This window comes from Caloenas nicobarica, chromosome 5, assembly GCF_036013445.1.
Source record: "Caloenas nicobarica isolate bCalNic1 chromosome 5, bCalNic1.hap1, whole genome shotgun sequence".
Lineage (NCBI taxonomy): Eukaryota > Metazoa > Chordata > Aves > Columbiformes > Columbidae > Caloenas > Caloenas nicobarica.
This window is the reverse complement of record NC_088249.1, coordinates 67,353,088-67,366,485: the sequence shown is the minus strand read 5'-3', so window position 1 is coordinate 67,366,485 and position 13,398 is coordinate 67,353,088. Positions and strand designations below refer to the sequence as shown.

Below are 13,398 nucleotides of genomic sequence, written 5' to 3'. Positions count from 1 at the left end.
AATTCCCTTCTATCCCTCCCTCCCTCCCCAGCAGCATTTGCAACGCTTCTCTAAACCCTGAGCTATTCCCTAATCCTTGAATCTCCATTTCTTACACCAGTTCTTTGTCATTCTCTGTGGTTCAAGACATAAATCATATATTCCAAGAGACAAGTTAATATGTATATATACACAATTCTATTTATACATATACAAAATTCTTTGTGTAAAGAAGTGGGGAAAACACTCAAGCTTATGTTTAGCTTGCTAAAACTAATTATGTTTATTTCTCAATGCACGTCTCCTCCTTAAGGAGCTGTTTCTAAAGTCATCTGTTCCCAAGAGAAATTTCCTGCATGACACCAATGGGAGCGCAGCGGCAAAACTCCTGGTCTTTCAACGAAATAAACCTATAAACAGTGATTCTTCTTGGTCAAATACTGATGCCCTTCATCCCTGGCAAATCATTCTTGCTTTTAACACCAACACTGGGAGAAATTTGAGCTTATTTCACGCATAAAATTTTGTTCTAGGAGATCACAAGTCTCTGATAAACCAAAAAAGGTCCCGAGATGTGATCAGACAGATGAGTTTTAGCTTAAATAGTGCTACAAAGAGCTGAGCTGTTGCAAGGGGAGGACTTTAGGCAGGAGCCCATTTTCACACAAAATATTAATAGTCACTCAAGATGAGGCTATGTCATGTGAAACCCAGGCATTTATAAGTTGCTTTTTCCAAACTTAAGGCAACCAATAGCTCAGACTGTGAGCAAAGTCAGCCGAGATACCAGAGGTCAGCAGGCCCTCAATCTCGGCTGATTATTTTAATCAGGATTACTGGGATTCGTAATTATTGTCCAGTGGCCAGAGAGGGCAGCAGCTTGGACAAGGGGATGAAGTGGCTCTGCAAAGCGTCTGAGACACGTTACAGTGGTGGCAAAAAAAGCTTAATATCCTCGAGTTCTGGTCTATCTCAGACCTTTTACACAAAGGAAATGATTTTGCAGGGTCTATTATTTGCTATACCGTGAAGATCATGACGTGGAAGCATGACCTGGGTTATTTGGCAAAGTTCAAATTGTTTTAGAGGGGGATGAAAGTTTCTGCAGCTGACTTCAATCCTGGAATGAAATATCATTTTTTTTTACTAAATCCAGAGGTAAGGGAGCCTCACATGTAAGTCAAGGTAGGGCACGTGTTGAACTTTCCTCATGCAGAAGGGTCCTTTCCAATGGTGTCATTTGGTGTCTTGTTTAACAGCTCAAAACCCCCCCATGAGCAATTTCTGTGACTATTCCTAACTTCTGTGTTAAGAAGATGTTAGCTTTATTTTATTTTTAGACTGCATTATCAACATCTTACTCCCCCAGTTCATGATGGCACCATAGGATTGTTGGGGTTTCCACTGGTCCCAGCCTTTTAAAATTCTTTCCACTGTCTTTCTCAGTTCAGTGGCATCACAAGAGTGATATGGATATCACCATATTTAAAGGGGGGTTAATACTTACACTAAACCTCCTGTTTCAAACTTAGTTTCAGAGTTTCACAGGAAGGAATGGAAAAAATTAGAGTTTTATTTTAACTTGTTCTGGCTCTCCTAAAGGAAATGATTTTTCAAAAGTCTTGATCGCTCACCAGTGCTTTGTCTCTTTTGATCTTCTGAAACAAGTCTGGTATTGTTTTGATTCGGTTTTTTAAATGCAGACTGATTTCCAATGTCAGAAGAAATTGCTGAGGTTACCTCGTTGGATCTGATAAGTAACAAACTTCTTAACTTCTTCAGTGGGTAGAATAAGCCTTTCAATTTGCAAAGCGGCTTTAGCAAACCAAATTAGCAGTGACCAGACCAGAATAAAACCATTAGGAATATGTTGTCATAGACTTTGTTTACTTTCAAATGTATTTTGAGACAAACACTGAATACGTTGTTCAACAGTTTCTACCTCTGAAATTTGTATTTCCTGATAGAAATAAATGCATCTTTAACATTTGTTTGTGGGGAAAAGAGGAGGATGCTGACTCCGTGTTTCTCTGCATCTCTACTCTCCTACAGCAGGTGTGTTATGGTGGCCAAAGGAAATCACACCAGTGCTGAGTTTGTTCTGCTGGGATTCTCAGAGCAGGGGGATGCCCAGGCTGTCCTCTTCGTGGTCTTCTTGGTGATCTATGTGATCACCCTCCTGGGGAACCTGGGGATGCTGGTGTTAAGCAGGCTGGACGCCCAGCTTCACACCCCCATGTACTTCTTCCTGAGCAGCCTCTCCTTCCTAGACATCTGCTATTCCTCCTCAATCACCCCTAGGCTGCTCTGGGATCTCCTAGCAGAAAGGAAGACTATTTCTCACTCTGCATGCTTCACACAATTTTATTTCTATGCGGTCTTTGCCACCACCGAGTGCTACCTCTTGGCTGTCATGGCCTATGACCGATACGTGGCCATCTGCAGCCCACTGCTCTACACCATCGCCATGCCCAGCAGAGTTTGCGTGCTGCTGGTAGCTGGTTCGTACCTTGCTGGCATTCTGAATGCCACTGTCCACACAGGGCTTACACTTCGGCTGTCCTTCTGTGGTCCCAACGTCATCAACCACTTCTACTGCGAGGGGCCTCCGCTTCAAGCCATCTCTTGCACAGACCCCACCATCAATGAGATTGTGATGTTCGTCGTGGTCGGCTTCAACCTGTTTGTCACCAGCCTGACCATCCTTATCTCCTATGCCTACATCCTGGCCACCATCCTGAGGATACCCTCGGTGACGGGCAGACACAAAGCCTTCTCCACGTGCACGTCCCACCTGGCTGCTGTGACCCTCTTCTACGGATCTGCTGCATCCATGTACTCCCGACCCAGCTCCAGGCACTCCCAGGACCTTGACAAAGTGGCCTCCGTGTTTTACACCGTGGTAACCCCCATGCTGAACCCTCTCATCTATAGCCTGAGGAACCAGGAGGTGAAGGATGCGCTGAGGAGAGTGATGGGGAGGAAACGTTCGTCTGAAAAATAGTTATCCCTGGTGGATCAGAAATGTTTATACTTTCAATTTCTGTAATGCTATGGTATAAAAGAAGCGGTTCTTTCCTGTGAGCTGCTGGGGACAAATGTATTGGGAAATCTCTGCCTGTTCTTAATTGCTGGGTCATTGACTCCTCTTGGGTTAGGTCTACTGTTATTTGTGTTTACAGGCTCATATTATTTTAATTTCAAGACTGCGAGCCCTTCTGACCCTTTGTAGTTTGAGAATGTATTACCACAGCTGTCTTGAGAAACAATAACAAATAACACCTATTACTTCCAGTGTGACAATGATTACCAGAGTTCTCTTCATATTAAATAATGGGCACATTTCTGGTGAACATGAGACTCGGGTAATTTAGTGCTCCCAGTACTAGCAATAAACACTGGGCTTCATAACGTCATTTCACTGCAACAAGGCTCATCAGGCCTTTTCTGCAACTTATTTTAGCTCAATTGTAGCTGTAGTTTCCAATTTATTTGAGAAATGACTGCAGTGCTTGCAGCTTGCTCAAGGACCAGAGAATTATAATCTGGTATCTCTTATGAGTTACTGTAAAATTACCGACGAGTCAGGTACCTGCTCCCTATCCTGGCATTTTGATCTTATTTTAGTTATATCATTAATTGCTTTTGCTTAGTTTTGAGAAATTGTGTGATTTCCCCTCTAAAATAAATAATGAGATACCGCGGAATGATTAACAAACTTTAGCAGCTATAGTGTAGTAGCTAACTCCGTAGACCAATAGGAGAGAAAAGAGTGCCGGTCAGGAACAAATATGAGGTAGAAACATTTAGAAGTGGCCCCGAGGAGACCCAAGCCTGGCAGGGAAGAAGCTCCCACCACAACCAGTGCTCCCGCCAAGCACAACACCAGACCCTCAGCAAGGAGCTCAGGGTGCTGCTGGGTCATGGCATCATCCCACCAAGGAAGAAGGACCTTGGTCTACAGATGGGAATTTAACCCCAGGGATGAGGGGCAGGTACTTTAATCAGAGAAACCTTGAGGACCATTGCTCTCCATCCATCCAGGCCCACACAATTGTCCTTAACACGGTCACATACCAACACACTGACCCTCCAACTCATCGGCTTTGGGACCTGGACTAGTTCTGACAAGTGAGGCAGCTGTAGAAGTGCACTTTGTTGTTAACAAGGAAGAAAGTTTCTTTCTTGTCAGTCCCCGCTAATTAGTCTCTTATGGCTTGTTAAGAAGAATGAGGTAAGTTGCCTACAAGCCCTCTGAGAAACTTTCATGGTGATTAGGAAACTTTCTTGGTAAAACCCCAGAAGGTCTTGTTAAGCTGGTGACTCCTGGAAGGGTGGTTGGTCTCCAAGGACCACTCCTTGCTCTGGGAAGGGGAGCAGTGTCACTTGTGATGGAAATAGCTGTCACCAGCTGTATGGCGGGAGCCTGGAGCTCAGGTCTGCTGGAGGGCTTTCTGTGCCGGCGCGAGCTTGGTCATGCACTCTGAAGAAAGAGACATCCTTGTCTTCGTGACGTGCAGATAATGTGGTTCCCCTGGTTGTCACTAATGGGGTGATTTGTCCCTGTCTGCTTTTGGCCCCCAAGCACATGGAGGTGGGAAAGCTCAAGGCATTTCACCTCACCTTTGGATCTCAAGGGCATCTCACACCTTGAATTTCTTGCCGTTAATGGCCTTGGGATAGACTTCCTTGTGTCTTTTAAAATTCTTAAACTGCGTGGCATATTTAAGTACACTACATAAATCCTCCGTGTCTGACTGGTCTTCATGAACATGATTTTCCTACCATTATGAATCTGGGACTGGAGAATAAGCATGGGAATGGCTTCACTTGGCTCTCAACATCTAAAAACTTCATTGTCTGATTATGAGGTAGTCAGCCAGGTCCCCTCTAAAATATGTGGGAATAAGAGGAGGTTTTATCACATCTCAGGACAGAGGGTTAGGATGGATGTGGTGCAACAGGAGAAGGTCTCAACATCAAAAGAACTGGTACCGTGGACCTGCTGACTATGGTGTAAGCATTTCAGAATAGATTTATCTGGATTAAATTTATTCTGGCGAGGATCTGAACACCTAATGAAGTTAGAAGTGCGTTAGGTGTCCCCCTCAAGACCATTTTCAGTTTGTTTTCATCCAAAAGGAGCCCAGTTCATGCAGCCTGAGCCCAGCCTGTGACGTGAATGAAAACATGGCAAGGGGAGAAAGCTGGGAGATCTTCAAACTCAAACCCTTCAAACGGCACTTTTTGTCTCAACAAAAACTAGAAAAATAGAAACACAACTTTATGGATCACAAATGGAGACAAGGAGCTCAGACTTAATCATTCGACTTTTATTTATCTAAATTTGAAGGAGATGAATCTACTTTGGTCCACTTAATGTCTCCTCCCAACAGTTTTAATTATTATAAGGGTGAAGAAGATTATGTACAAAAATGAGGCCAGCCACTGCTAAGATCCCATTTGATACCAGATATAAATTATGTATAGGGAGAAGCTGGAAGGAGAGGAGGTCTGTCTGTACATTGTCCATCTGGAAGCACTTCAGGATCAGAAGAGTTTATGCTCCTGTGTTGAATCCTCTTGCACCTATTGTGAAAAGCAACAAACAGAAACACAAGCAAGAAAAGATAGGTACGCTTCTTGCTGTACTCATCTTTGGGGATGTAATTCTTAGTTTTCTTCTGTTAAGAAGCTGCCTGTCCCTTCACCAGTCTCTTCAGTGCCTCCTTCACCTCCTGGTTCCTCAGGCTGTAGATGAAGGGGTTCAGCATGGGGATCACCACTGTGTAGAACACAGAGACCACCTTGTTCCTCCCCACGAAGCTGGAGCTGGGCTGGGCGTAAATGAAGAGGATGGAGCTGTAGTAGATGGTGACAGTGGTGAGGTGGGTGGCACAGGTGGAGAAGGCTTTCCGCTGCCCTGCAGTCCAGTGCATCTTCAGGATGACAGCCAGGATGGAGGCGTAGGACGTGAGGATGAGCGCAGAGGGGATGATGACGTTGTAGGTCAGGATGAAATACAGGAGCACCTGGTAGCTGTCTGTCACATCACAGGAGAGCTTCACCACGGGGGGCATGTCGCAGAAGAAGTCATCAATGATATTGGAGTCACAAAAGCTGAGGGCGAATGTGCGGCTGGTAATGAGGATGGAGTTGGCAAAGCCGGTGAGGTAGCAGGCAGCCACCAGCCCCATGCACAGCTTCTTGGACATGGCAGCGGCATAGAGCAGCGGGTTGGAGATGGCCACGTACCGGTCATAGGCCATCGCTGCCAGCAGGTAGCACTCGATACAGGCTGAGCCAGCGGAGACGAAGAACTGAGCAGCACACCCAGCAAAGGAGATGCTCTTGTCCTCGGAGATGCAGTTCAGGAGTATCTTGGGGATGTAGACGGAGGAATACCAGAGATCCAGGAAGGACAAGTTCCCAATGAAGAAGTACATTGGGGTATGGAGCTGTGAGCTACGGTGTATCACCATGATGAGGGCGATGTTGCCCATGAGCGTGATGACGTAGATTAAGGTGAACACTGTGAACAAGAGAAGCTGCAGCTTTGGGTCGGTGGTGAACCCCACGAGGATGAAGCTGGTGACCGAACTGTGGTTCCTCTCCTCCATGGACAGGAGAATGGGACTTAATTTGAGACATGGATCATGGTGGCTATTTGATATTTGCAGTGCGGGGCCTGGGGCCACTGGCTAAGAGAAGGGCGTCCATGTTGCTGGCATTCCTCTGTATGAAAACAGACACATGCAAAGGAAAAGAGCAGAGTAAATTTTGCGTTGAGAAGGGCTGCGCTGTTAGGGTTTTGGTTGTGCTATTTTATGTCAAACAGAGGTTTGGCGTTTGCATCATTTTGCATCACTTTGAAAGATGCGTTTGCTGTACACACACACACTGTGCGTGGTGCTATGTGTACAGGTATGCACACAAACAGTTTCTATATATTGCATATAACGTATTAAATTTTTAATGAAATACATACAGAAAACAGGATATGAAAAGATGGGTGGGTACATATATGCACAATGTTTACATGTATCTCTGTAGGTATTTGCTGGCTGTGCATTCCCTGACTTTTGTGAATGCAAAATCTCAGTCCCAGTCTCGTATTAAATTACTCGTACACTGAGACTCCTTAGTTTGAAGTTCATAGAGAGAAACTGGAGATACATGTTGAAGCCAGATGCAGGTAGATTGACCATCTGATACAAACCAACACAGTTTCACTAGATTAGTTTTCATGACTCACACCAGTAAAAGCACCGTCTTGTTAAGCTTTCTGTTTTGCATGAGCAAACACTGAATGGTCAGACGTACGCCCAAAAATTAATAATTACAAATGTGCGTATCTGGGAAGACCTTTATTTTTAGAAACATTACTGAAAGCAGCAGTCTTTTAGGGTGATTGCACACCTGAGTACAGGCACACTTGCATCTACAAAAGTTGGAATTAGTCTCACCTGACATTGTCAGTCTAAAAACTAATAATTTAAGCCCTTTCACAGCCAGTGAAAGTTACAAACTCTTCCATAGGGAGGCCAGAACATGAGCTGTGTCCTGCTGCTTCCTTACAACTTTCCCTGTGCTCCAACCAAGCTTGTGAAGATCTTTTCTGGGTGTCCCAGGTGCCAACTGCTTCTCAGAGGTGCTGCTGTGGGCTTGATGACTTTCTCGTCTGGCCTCATATGTCAATTCTTAGATTTGTCATCAGGTAACACAAGGTGTGGGCAGAGAGACAAGGAGACAAAGAAAAGAAAAACTAATCCCCTTGAAGATTTATCTTCTTGGCTATCCGTGATGCCATAGCCCTTGTTGGCCCTTTTTGCCCAGAAATACTTACTCGTGGTTTTGTCCAGCAGGTGCTGATGGGATCACAAGTTTGGAGATCGCGAGAGCAAAAGCACGGTGACGGTCTCTGTGTGACAACCCCGCAGGTTTGTCCTCGCCTGGCCCAGCACTGCCCGCGGCGGGTGGCTGGGGATATTTATCCATTGCCTCGTTCTGCGTTTCCTCAAGGACCCAGTCCCTGGAGTGTGTAGTTCAACTCTTCAGTACGGTCTTTGCACTGAAAAAAATTATTGCTGCACAGTTGTGCAGCCCCCACAGTTACTGCCTGCACCCCGGAAAGAGAATTTTCAGAGCTTTCTTGGGTCTCCATGTTACGTGCTCATTATTTTCACCGCTATAGCTGCGGAACAAAGATGCAATCTCAAGAGCTCCCAAATTATTTGCATTTAGTTGCTTATGTCTTTTTATCGGTCTGAACCTGGGAGAAAAGAAGAATTCTTCCTAGGAGTCTCCCCAGAGCATCCTTCACCTCCAGTTCCTCAGGCTGGGGATCACCGGGGTGTAGACAATAGTCATCACTTTTTCCTGGTCCAGGGAATAACTTGAACTTTGCAGTCCATGGGCAAAAGTGGGAACTTCTACGCAAAATTCAGATAAGCTATTTAGAAGGTTATTTTGGAGCAAGATTGCTTCCTAGAGAAGCTGGCAACAAGGTGGAGGATGGTCAGATGAACCAGTCTACACCTATAGATGACAATATTCAGCTAAATCATGCTCAGACTGAACAGCTGGCATGCTAAATAAAAGCACTGAGGTAGCTGCAACTGATCTGGAAAAGAAAAAAAAGAAAACAAACTACAACCCCATAATTAGCTTTTCATTTCTCAAAAAATGTTGTTTCCAATTTCATTTCGGTATTTCTTTCTGGATCGCTTCAAGCTGGGATGCACAACGAGAAATCCCACACCAACCCAGGGGACTGGCTGTGACGATGAGCAACAGACCGTGCACCATGTGCTGATGCCACTGAACAATTCATTTCACACCTGATCATTACTTTTTTTTTTTTCCCCCTTCGAGCAATTCAGTGCTCATCAAGTCAGTGTTGAAATGGTATAGATTTTGGTTGAACTAAATTAAGCTTCAAGCACAGCTTATGAGCATATTCGGAGGGAGCTGCTGGTGACCGCAAAGGGAAATAAAGTCTGAGGCTCCCACTCCTCCTGGTTTCCTCCCGAGGAAGATGCAATCGTGGAGTCTATTTTGTAAGTTCTGTAACTCAATTTCATGCAGAAACTGTGGAAGAACCTACACAAAATCGTGAAGATTAGGGAAAAATCCAACTGTTTTAATGCGTCACAGGTTTTCTTACATAGTGTTCACTCCCTAACTGATACAGCTCTTCTACACGGACAGCGGTTTAACAGGTTTAACATCCTTCTCCTGCACTTCACCAGAGCATCCTTCACCTCCTTGTTCCTCAGGCTGTAGATGAAGGGGTTGAGCATGGGGGTGACCACGGCGTAGACGATGGAGGCCACCTTATCCAGGCTGCCGTGGCTCGACGCAGGTTGCAGGTACATGAAGAATATCGTCCCATAGAATAAAGAAACGGCCGTCAAATGTGAAGCGCAGGTGTGGAAGGCTCGGGACCTGCTCTGTGCCGAGCGCATCCTCAGGACCGCGGGGAGGATACAGGTGTCAGAGACCAAAATGATCGTGCTGGTGCCCACCGTGTTCATGACGACAAAGGCAAAGACGGCCATCTCACTGGTGCGGGTGTCGGAGCACACGAGCTTCAGCACGGGGCTGATGTCGCAGAAGAAGTGGTCAATCTGGTTGGGCCCGCAGAAGGAACCCCCAAAGGTGCAGTTGGTGTAGATGACGGCGCTGAGAAAGGCCAGGAGGTAGGACAAGGCCACCAGTCGCCGCCTGACGTGGCTGGAGATGACCGTCACGTAAAGCAGGGGGTTGCAGATGGCAACGTGGCGGTCGTAGGCCATCGCGGCCAGGAGGCGACACTCGGCGGTGGCAAAGAAAGCAAAGAAGTGGAACTGCATCGCGCAGCCAGCGAAAGAAATGGTTTTGTTCTCCGATAACAGGTCTGCCAGCATTTTGGGGGAGATGACTGTGGAATAGCAGATATCAGCGAATGAAAAATGGGTGAGGAAGAAGTACATGGGGGTGTGGAGGCTGGGAACCACCCAAGCCAAGACCGTAATCCCAATGTTCCCCGCCAAGGTGACAATGTAAATCAGCAGAAACAACCCAAAAAGAAGGGCCCGTGCACATGGGCTGTCCGTAATTCCCAAGAGGATGAATTTAGTCTGTGTGTGATTTCCCCCCATGACCAGATGTTACCTGCTGAGGCAAAAGGATGAAAAATATCAAAATGATTAAAAATTCGAGTTTCAGTTTTGGACCATATTTCAGTTTATCAGTTTATCCTCAGTTTAACTACTGCATTTTGGTATATTCTGCTGTAGTCTCTAAACTCAAATTGTATATGTTTTTTGTTTTTCAATTGTGGTACTTAGAAAAGAACAGGGAGTTGAAACAACCCAAACATCCTTTTTTTGTCCTATGCTTGGATACTTAACACTATGTATTTATTCTAGCACTCATGTTTTCAGATTTAATAAAATAATCAGACTTTTATTCACTTTCAGTGTGAAAGAAATTTTTTCAGAAGACATCACAGAGGAACCTTGTAGGATTGCACATAAACCTGGAGGAACAGAAAGTCACAGTCGTGGTGGAATACAGATTACACAGCGTTAACGACCTCCAGACGTTTTCCCTTGGCTTTCAATCATTATTCCAGCCTTCAAATCACATTTATCAAATTATTATATATCATTTACAACAGATAAAATTTGTATTGGTAAAGTCATGATTTATACCTTTATGAGCTCCATCATGTGGAAGCATCCTAAAAACATGGGCATTAAGATGCTTACTTGAAAACCGAGTTAATTTTAAAACATGCTGATTTCAAAGGCTGATTTGTTAATAACTGTATTCTGCTGACAATTTGAAATGTTGCATTTCTTTATAACAAAATAAGACTCATCCTTACATAAACCAGCTCATCTTGCTCTAGTTGCCTAAGTAAAAGAGAAACAATTTGCATAAGCCATTACTCCCTCTTATTATGAAGAAAACCTACTTTGATAAGGCTGGTTTCCAACAGAGCCCAATAAAAGAGGACATGAGGACATGAAGAAGAAAGGTCACTGCTTAAAAGCAGGCAGGATTCTGCTTTGTCTTGACGTTTCGGCTTCTCCTGCGTCTTCACTGCTACCGAGTGATGGGAGGCAATGGTTTACCCCACATCTACACATCGATATAACCTCTATTAACCATCTGATGTGAGATGTGCTCCTTTCCAGACTCCAATAGCTGAGCTTGTAGGTGACAGGGCTGTAAATACGGTCGCTCATGTTCTCCTGGGAGAAAACCTCCAGGGCTGCTCATGGCAGGGCTTATGAGAGGGGAAAAAAAAATAAGAAGAAAAAAAGGGGTGAATGCAATTCTGAAAGCCATTCTGAAAGACATCACGTGGATGAGGCATCACTGGGCGCAGATACACCATGGCAGTGGTGACCGGCTCATATGGTGCTTCTGAGATGCTTGTGGACTGTGCAAAGGTTTCAGTCTGACCTTCCCAACAGAATGAAAATGGGTTTTGAGACATTTCAGATCTTTCAGAGGATCCCCATATCGTTCACAAAGCACAGCTGACTCTGGAGTTACTGATGTCCCTCTGTGGACACTGGACAGCCCAATTTTGCAGCAAGGGTGGGATGATCCACGTGAATGTACCTATGGCACAGACGTCCACACCTGAGTAGGTGACTCTGAGCATCCCCTGTATTCAATGGTGACAAATGGGCATTTTCAAACAGTGATTAATTGCTTCAGAGTGAACTAATAGGCCTTAATGGTCTGACCAGCCTCACCTGGGGTCTCCACCCCACGCTCTGCCCATTTGCCCAGGAGCTCTATTTAAGCTCAGCCCAGGAAGTTGGTTTCTCTCTTGAGTTATGCTGGAGGAGTACTGGTTTCCAGTTTAGCAATAGGTGTGTGCACCCATGGATTCTTTCAATCTGCATCTTGGCTTGATCATGGACCTACATGGAAATTGCTGGACCCAACCCTGAGCAGGAGGTTGACTTGGCTTGACCTTGTACCTGCCTCATCATCACCAACTTGCCTGATGGTCTGGAGTCTTGGCTGGATCTGGCCCAGGTCTGTGGGCCTTGCTCAGGTATTGTGGGATGGTCCCCTGAACACCATGGTGTCCCCCTTGGCTCTATTGAAAGAGATTAAAGAGGACAAACCCCTGTGGTGTTCCCCAACCTTCAGGCAGAGTACGACCCACCACCCATTGCCCTCTGCACCCAACAGCCCAGCCAGCGCTCGCACCTCTGGAAGCCTCTCTTAAAAATTTTCTGCTGCACCTTAACACTTCAAAATGCATTTAATAGTGAGTAAATACTTATGAATTATTTTGTTAATATACAGCACTAAGTGTTGGACAGTGACAGTTCCTAAATATGCTGTTTAGTGGAATTTTTCAGTACATATATTTGAATGTAAGGATGTACATTAAAGCCATGGTGCGTTAGTTGTACTAAACTTAATATTTCTATTTTTCCTCTAATTTTATCAAAGCATGTAGTTATGTGCATCAGAAAGACAAATTCGAAGTTTAATAGGTAAACACTAAATCTGATCTTAGTCGCCCTCCCTTGCAGGAGCAAAAGACCATGGTTCTTGTTGAAATACACACGGGTGAACTTAGTCACATAAAGGCATGATGTTGCATATATATGAATGTGTGATGACTCTGAATTTAACTTTGAGACACCTGAACTCAGGGTGGCTGAAACCCACCCAGCCTATGGGTCATGTCACTGGCATATGTCAGATTCCAGTTTATATATTCATGTTTTTTATTTGCAACTCCTCCTTTCCATTTCTATCTATTGTAAGAGGAAAATTAATAGGTCAAAAATACCCTTAGATGAGGCAACACACAACACAGCTGCAGAGCTGATACAAGGGAGATGAATTTAGTGATAAACATTTCAAAGGTTTATACCTAATTACTGGATAACTGTGTAAATGCTTTCTACAAATAGTTTTTCCTTCTTTGTCATTCTTTTGTAAGAAGCAAAAGAAGTTTCATTTGGAAGTAACTGGAATACATGTTTTTATTTCCCTTTTCAAGAAAGAGGGGGTGTTCTGAGTTGTATCTGGAGGGCTGGTAATGAAGTGGGAACAAATGTGAATCAGCAGTGGAAGGGTTGGCTCAGAAACTCCTCAAATATAAACATGGCTGTTAAAATATTGTTGTTTATGGAGCTACACCCAACCCAAACGCTTGTCTGGGGTCAGCACAGTTGTTTGCATGGCTTTTCTCTGCCAAGACTTGGGTTTGCTGGTGCAGGTTGTGCTGGTTTCCAGCATCATGGAAGGTCTTCTGCTGGGTTCCAGCTGCTCCTCCAGAAGGTCATGGGTTCCTGAAAGTCCTGGAGTGTTTGGAGCCATCCCTTTGGCCAAGAGAAGACTGGAAGAGAAGCTGGGACACCTATAGCTCGTGTTGGTCCATATGTTGTG

The 13,398-nt window shown here is 44.8% G+C and overlaps 3 protein-coding genes across 3 annotated transcripts; 1 reads left to right on the top strand and 2 right to left on the bottom strand.

The window, feature by feature from the left end:
- Positions 1-1,990: 1,990 nt before the first annotated feature.
- Positions 1,991-2,983, top strand: LOC135989771 (olfactory receptor 5AP2-like). Its single transcript, XM_065636816.1, has one exon. It carries the CDS (start codon positions 1,991-1,993, stop codon positions 2,981-2,983), a length of 993 nt encoding a protein of 330 aa, XP_065492888.1.
- Positions 2,984-5,666: 2,683 nt separating this feature from the next.
- Positions 5,667-6,602, bottom strand: LOC135989773 (olfactory receptor 9G19-like). The gene has a single exon (XM_065636819.1). It carries the CDS (start codon positions 6,597-6,599, stop codon positions 5,667-5,669), a length of 933 nt encoding a protein of 310 aa, XP_065492891.1. The 5' UTR covers positions 6,600-6,602.
- Positions 6,603-9,152: 2,550 nt separating this feature from the next.
- LOC135989842 (olfactory receptor 5AP2-like) lies at positions 9,153-10,121 on the bottom strand. Its single transcript, XM_065636906.1, has one exon. The coding sequence runs from the start codon at positions 10,119-10,121 to the stop codon at positions 9,153-9,155; it is 969 nt and encodes a 322-aa protein (XP_065492978.1).
- Between the last annotated feature and the right edge of the window lie 3,277 nt (positions 10,122-13,398).

Excerpts from the sequence above, each read along its gene's own strand:
- LOC135989842 (XM_065636906.1), bottom strand. The coding sequence starts at position 10,121 with ATGGGGGGAAATCACACACAGACTAAATTCATCCTCTTGGGAATTACG.
- LOC135989771 (XM_065636816.1), top strand. The coding sequence starts at position 1,991 with ATGCTGACTCCGTGTTTCTCTGCATCTCTACTCTCCTACAGCAGGTGT.
- LOC135989773 (XM_065636819.1), bottom strand. The coding sequence starts at position 6,599 with ATGGAGGAGAGGAACCACAGTTCGGTCACCAGCTTCATCCTCGTGGGG.